The sequence below is a fragment of the Varanus komodoensis genome, unplaced genomic scaffold (assembly GCF_004798865.1).
Source record: "Varanus komodoensis strain SLA01 unplaced genomic scaffold, ASM479886v1 scaffold1570, whole genome shotgun sequence".
In the NCBI taxonomy this organism is placed as follows: Eukaryota; Metazoa; Chordata; class Lepidosauria; order Squamata; family Varanidae; genus Varanus; species Varanus komodoensis.
The window spans coordinates 8,793-14,523 of NW_025335460.1; the positions used below are offsets into that span (position 1 = coordinate 8,793).

The following is a 5,731-nucleotide window of genomic DNA, read 5'->3' on the forward strand; positions in this document are numbered from 1 at the left end:
CCTAGTTCAAACCTTCACATTTCCATGCAGAGGAGAACTGCCTTTGCTGCTGAGATATGACTTAGTGATGTGAGCCGCCCCGAGGCTTCGGCGAATGGGGCGGCATAAAAATGTTTTAATAAATAAAATAAATAATAAAATATTGCCACAAAATGAAAAAAATAAACTAAATGGACATACTTGTCAGCAATGTCTGCTCTAGCTTCATGTTGGTGGGGTTCTAACAACTGTACTCCAATCATTAAACTTCATCTTATGAGAAGTAAATTAGTCTTGTTCCTCAATCTGTTTTTGGCTATACAACTCTGCTGTGAGGCTAATCAAAATGTTTAATGTTTTGCCCCTCTTTCATTTTACTCCTGTTCACAAATTTTCTTGTATGGCTTTGTTCCCTGGGTTTTAATCTCCATGTTTAGATCCCTTGCAAATGGATAAAGATATAGATGTTTAGGCTGCTATTCCTAAAGTTGATGCCTGTTTTTATTGAGAGCTCTATTTTCATATGCATCCATATGCTCATGGGTGCATATTTGATATTCATCTAGTGTAGCTGATTTATTTAAGTTAAATGAAGGCAATTACCTACATTGCATAAAGGAGACAAGGGATTTTTGAAATCAAAGGTTGGATGTAATGTTTTTTGAAGTGCAATGGAGTGGACATTCATGTAAGGAGCTGGGCTTCCTCCTCTCTTACTCCTCCTTGCAGCCTTCAGCACATGCCCCAAATCTTCTCTAGAAAGACCTCCAACCCTCCAGAGAATTTGCAGGACACAAAAATCTACAAGGGGAAATGAGGACATCCATCATTAGCAGTTTCTGTTCGGTTAGTGAATGCTGCATTGAACCCAAATGAACATGAGAGTTGTAAGCAATTACACTTCAAGCCCTCACAAAAAAGAAATATACTATTGAGGGAATATATTTTTCTGAACCAAGGGGTATATCATGATTCTATGATCCTATCGCAAGAGGGGTTTAAATAAAGAAGAAACGAAGCGTGATACACGGGCCTTCTGTTATTCTTATTCTGTGAATTCCCTTCAGTTGAATGGTGATACTCAACATGAATCTCACCACACAAATCTAGTGTTTTTCTTCCAGGACAACGCATGCAGGGGAAGCACTTTCGGATATCAAGGACGGACAATGCACGATCTATCAGACGAGTGTTGACAGAGCAAAGTTCTCTTGAAGGGTTTTACACAAGTCCAGCCCCCAGTGGTAGAACACACATTTGTACATGCGGTGTCTCGAGGTATCTCAAATTAAAATGGAAGGGGGGATTGAACCTGTAAATGTCATCACAGTAGGGAGGAGAACATTCAGCCAGCACCTGGCACTCCCCTGTGCTCCTTGGGTTTCCTTCCCATGTGTCCTGTCCAAGAAGCTAGCTGAATGGAGACCAGGTCCATGGATGGTTAAGCGCCTTCCTGGACCCTTTCTTTGCACAAAATACGATGAAGTATGGGCTCCCTGACCCTAATTATGCAAAGCCCACAGGTCATGTGTGGCGTGGTGGTTAAGAGCACGGGACTGGGACTCAGATGACCTGGGTTCTAGTCCCCACTCAGCCATGGAGCCAACTGGGTGAGTTTGGGCCAGTCACAGACTCTCAGCCCAACCTACCTCACAGGGTTGTTGTTGTGTGGATAAGATGGAGGAGGAGCTGTAAGCTGCCTTGAGCCCTTTGTAGGAAAAAGGCAGGATATAAATCCAAAAATAAATAAATAAAATACAATTAAAATTAAATGTTGCTATCAGTGTGAAGGTTTGCTTATAAAAAACTACAGTGTGAGTAGCTTGGAAAAAGACGGTGTGCTCCGTGACGCTTTTCTGCTGCGCTTTGCAGCATGCGTACCTTTCTGGCAGATGGTCCAGTGGATGCAGTGCCTTGAGGCATGACCTCCTGCGTGCCGTCAGACGCGTGTGCTTCAGTAGTGCCGTGATTACAAAGCCATTTGCTTTTCTTTTGAGGATACCCAAAATGGATGCATGCAGTGCACAGTTTTCCTTGCATAGCTACTTTCAGTCTTACTGCATATACAATCGGTATTACTGAGCTGCAAGGGTTCGCAGAGGTTCTCCAGTCCAACCCCTTGCCAGTCCAGAAGACCCATTACCACCGCAGGAATTGGACGGGTGGCCATCCAATTTCTGCCTAAAAACCTCCCTAGCATGGGGTGGGAGGCTACGGGCCTCCATAGTATTGATGGACTGCAGCTCCCATTAGCCTCCACCAGGATGGCCCACATCGGGGCTCCGGAATGTCCTCCTGTCCTGCTCCATAGGAAAAGAAGCGTGACAATACAATAGGGAGAATCAAGAGCTCACACCAGATTAAATCATGCCAACAGCAGAAGCATTGAAATCACTGGGACTAAGTTAGCGATATGTTCCACTGATTTCGATGGGTGTACTCTAAATATGGCTAAATTGGGAACCAGCCCATTGTAAGGACACCCCAAGTTGGTATCAGAGCTGAGGCATGTAGAAAGTCATGGCTAGTGCAAATGTAGGGAAAGCGACCGTGGGATTCGAACTCATGATCCCTGGTTTAAACAAGCGCTGTGACCCATGAGATGCACATTCCTTCTACCTTATCCCTTTACTTAGCAGAATTCCATGAAGGCAAACCTGGCTGTTGCCACGTAAATGTCACCAATGGGGGAATATGAAAGGTGGGCCGAAGTAGGTCCATCTTCTGGATCAGGGCTCCCCAACCTGGAGCTCTGATGATGTCTTGACTACGATGCCAATCCTCCCAGTCATCATGGCCACTGTCTTCTCTAAAAGAGGACACATGCCAATGCTGACGCTGGTTGAGTTATCCTTCTAGCTGGTGATGGGATCCTCTTCAATAATAGGGTTAGGGTAACAGTTAGAAAAACCAAGACCCCCCTCACAGGTTGAGTGCCTTGTACTGTAGTTTATTGTATTGAGTTTATTGTTTTGTGCCGTGTACTCTGGGATGAGGAAGAGGAGGCATCTTCCTTCTTCCTTCATTCTCTCAAACCACTGAGCCCTAGGGCTGAGATCTTCGTCATCTTGTACACACTTTGCTTGAAGAAAGAAAGGCTTGAAATAAATCTCTGGGGAGTTTGCTCTGGGTTTTCTCCGAGTTTTTGCTTCCTTTTGTTTCTTCAACACCCTCCCTGCAGCTTGAATTCTCATTAGCTTTGGCATGATAGAGCCATGGGGAAGACAAAAGCCTTTGGGGTTAAGTCAAGAGAAGGCACTTATGGGACCAGCAATGCTGTAAAGACATGAGACTAGTCAGAAAGATCAGAGCTGAATGAAACGGGAACAAGGGATGAATTCTAAGAAGAGATGGGCACACCTTCTCAGCCAGTTTACCTGTCTGAGCCCAAAGTCAGAGAGAAAGTATGTTTCAAGAGTAGACTAAGCACAGGGGGTAGCTTTCCTCTTAATTTCCACTTGTGTTATGGACTGGGGTCTTTTTGAGAGGCAAAATCACAATGTAGTTGAGATAAGTTTTAGTCTGGAAGGAAAGAGCCACCAGCAATCATCTCAGCATCTTTGATAGAACCCTTCCGCCAAGGAGATGAAACAGATGAACAACTGGGACCATTCTGCTGAAAAGTAAGCAAGGTAACGGGGTGGCGGGACAGGTTGTTTATCCCGTATTTTCCAAGGATATTCCTTATTAAGATGCACAACCAGGAGTTTCACAGACCCTGGGAGAGCTAAAATCCAACTTTTGAGATATTGATATCCATTACTAATGTGGCTCTAGAAGCTTCCCTATCCGTGGTGTACTTGGGCAGAAAGATTTGTTAGACCATATGGCTATTGAAAGCATAATCCAGAAGGTCTTGGTGGAAAGGTGAGCTCACATATAATGTGAATATAGAATATAGAAAATATAGAATTGCCCAAGGGTTACTGTCAATAAAATATTTTGAAAACCAAGGAGTGGGGGTGGGGATAAATCTATTCAACCATAGAGCAAGCCCTGCCATTTTAGTTCCAGACCTAGGAAATCTCATATTGATTCAAATTCCAGAAAACCACTCAATTTGAAATGGAGACTGATACCTCAATTGGCTTGCTCTACTTCCAGTGATGTTGTTATGCAATGCCACAAAATCTGCTTCCTTTCCAGGTGTCCTCCATGCACCCACCGTAGTCATTCAGGCTCATCTTGATCCTTGGCACGGAAGATCTGCAAATCTGCCCCATACTGTCCAGATGCTGACTCGTCCTCTGAGCCTAACTATGCTGAAATTCAACACAACCAGAGGGCACCAGGTTGGGAGAGGCTTGTTAAACCTATCCAGCAAGTCATCTATTACAATCCTCTTATGAAAATCTTTCTTGTTCCATGACCCATGCAATTCTTTCTATTGACATTAAAGATGTTGTGATTTATCTTCCCTTCCTCTCCTCCATCCATCACTGATTATATCCATGTCAGGGATGGAGTGTGAAAATCAAACTTCATTGACTGAGTTTGTCCTCACTGGGTTTCCGTATCCTGAGAATCTGAAGGGACCTTTATTTATCTTCTTCCTCCTGGTCTACCTACTCACCCTCCTTGGAAACCTTCTGATTCTTTTGGTTGTGGTGTCCAGTCCGCAGCTCCACAAACCCATGTATTGGTTGCTCTGCTACTTGTCCCTTTTGGATATGAGTGTCTCCTCAGTGATTGTCCCCAAGGTGATTGCTGGATTTGTAGAAGGTGGAGGGGTCATCTCCTTCGGCGGCTGCGTATGCCAGCTCTTCTTCTTCCACTTCCTGGGCTGTACGGAATGTTTCCTCTACACGGTGATGGCCTACGACCGCTTCCTGGCCATCTGCAAGCCACTCCACTATGGCACCATCATGAACCGTAGGACCTGCCTCCTGCTTGGCGTGGGCACCTGGATTGGAGGTTGCCTTCACTCCATGATGGAGACTACTCTCATTTTCCGCTTGCCTTTTGGCTGGAGAAACCAGGTGAACTATATCTTCTGTGACATTCCAGCTGTGTTGAAGTTGGCTTGTGCCAACACTTCACTCAATGAGAAGGTGACCATGATTGATGTCGGCATGGTGGCTACCGCTTGTTTCTTCCTCATCTTGACTTCCTACGTGTGTATTGTACCCGCCGTGATGAAGATCTGCAGCGTGGAAGGGCGTCAGCGAGCCTTCTCCACCTGCACAGCTCACCTTACGGTAGTGGTGACCTATTACGTGCCTCTTGTCTTCATCTATCTGAGGCCAGGATCTCAGGGGGCCCTTGACGGTGTGGTAGCTGTGTTCTATACTTCCCTGGCGCCACTTCTCAACCCCATAGTCTATACGCTGAGGAACAAAGACATAAAAGTGGCCCTCACAAGACTGTCCAGTAGGTCACTCTAGAGTGGACGTCACACATTTCATGCTTGCAACCGTTTCCCGCTTCCTCCTGCCAGGGAATGTCTCAATCTAAGAACTTCAGCTTTTTAAGCAATGACCATGATCTCTCAGGCATGGAGATCACCTTGTGAAACGTTAAGAAGCAAGAGAGAGCAAGACCAGGCAGCAGGGCTTTTGAGGGGTGGGATATTAATGTCCGCACAGCTCAGCCTTCATGCTATGCATTCATGGGCTGTCGGCTTTTTCTAAGACTGCATCTTGAGCACAGTTCAATCGAATTACTGCGACTCAATGGTAGGACCCATCATTTGCATACAGAAGGCCCCTAGTTCAAACCTTCACATTTCCATGCAGAGGAGAACTGCCTTTGC

At 45.3% G+C, this 5,731-nt stretch overlaps 1 protein-coding gene and 1 gene segment (V, D, J or C); one reads left to right on the forward strand and one right to left on the reverse strand.

Moving 5' to 3' along the window:
• The window catches only part of LOC123021100, a gene marked incomplete at its 3' end in the record, with an annotated part of 6,724 nt that extends 6,516 nt beyond the window's left edge, over positions 1–208 (reverse strand). The window contains 1 exon segment of the V gene segment in view: positions 181–208. Within this exon segment, the coding sequence occupies positions 181–208 (28 nt within the window).
• A 4,231-nt stretch (positions 209–4,439) lies between these two features.
• LOC123021101 (olfactory receptor 10G6-like) lies at positions 4,440–5,363 on the forward strand. Its single transcript, XM_044425510.1, has one exon. The coding sequence runs from the start codon at positions 4,440–4,442 to the stop codon at positions 5,361–5,363; it is 924 nt and encodes a 307-aa protein (XP_044281445.1).
• Positions 5,364–5,731: the final 368 nt, after the last annotated feature.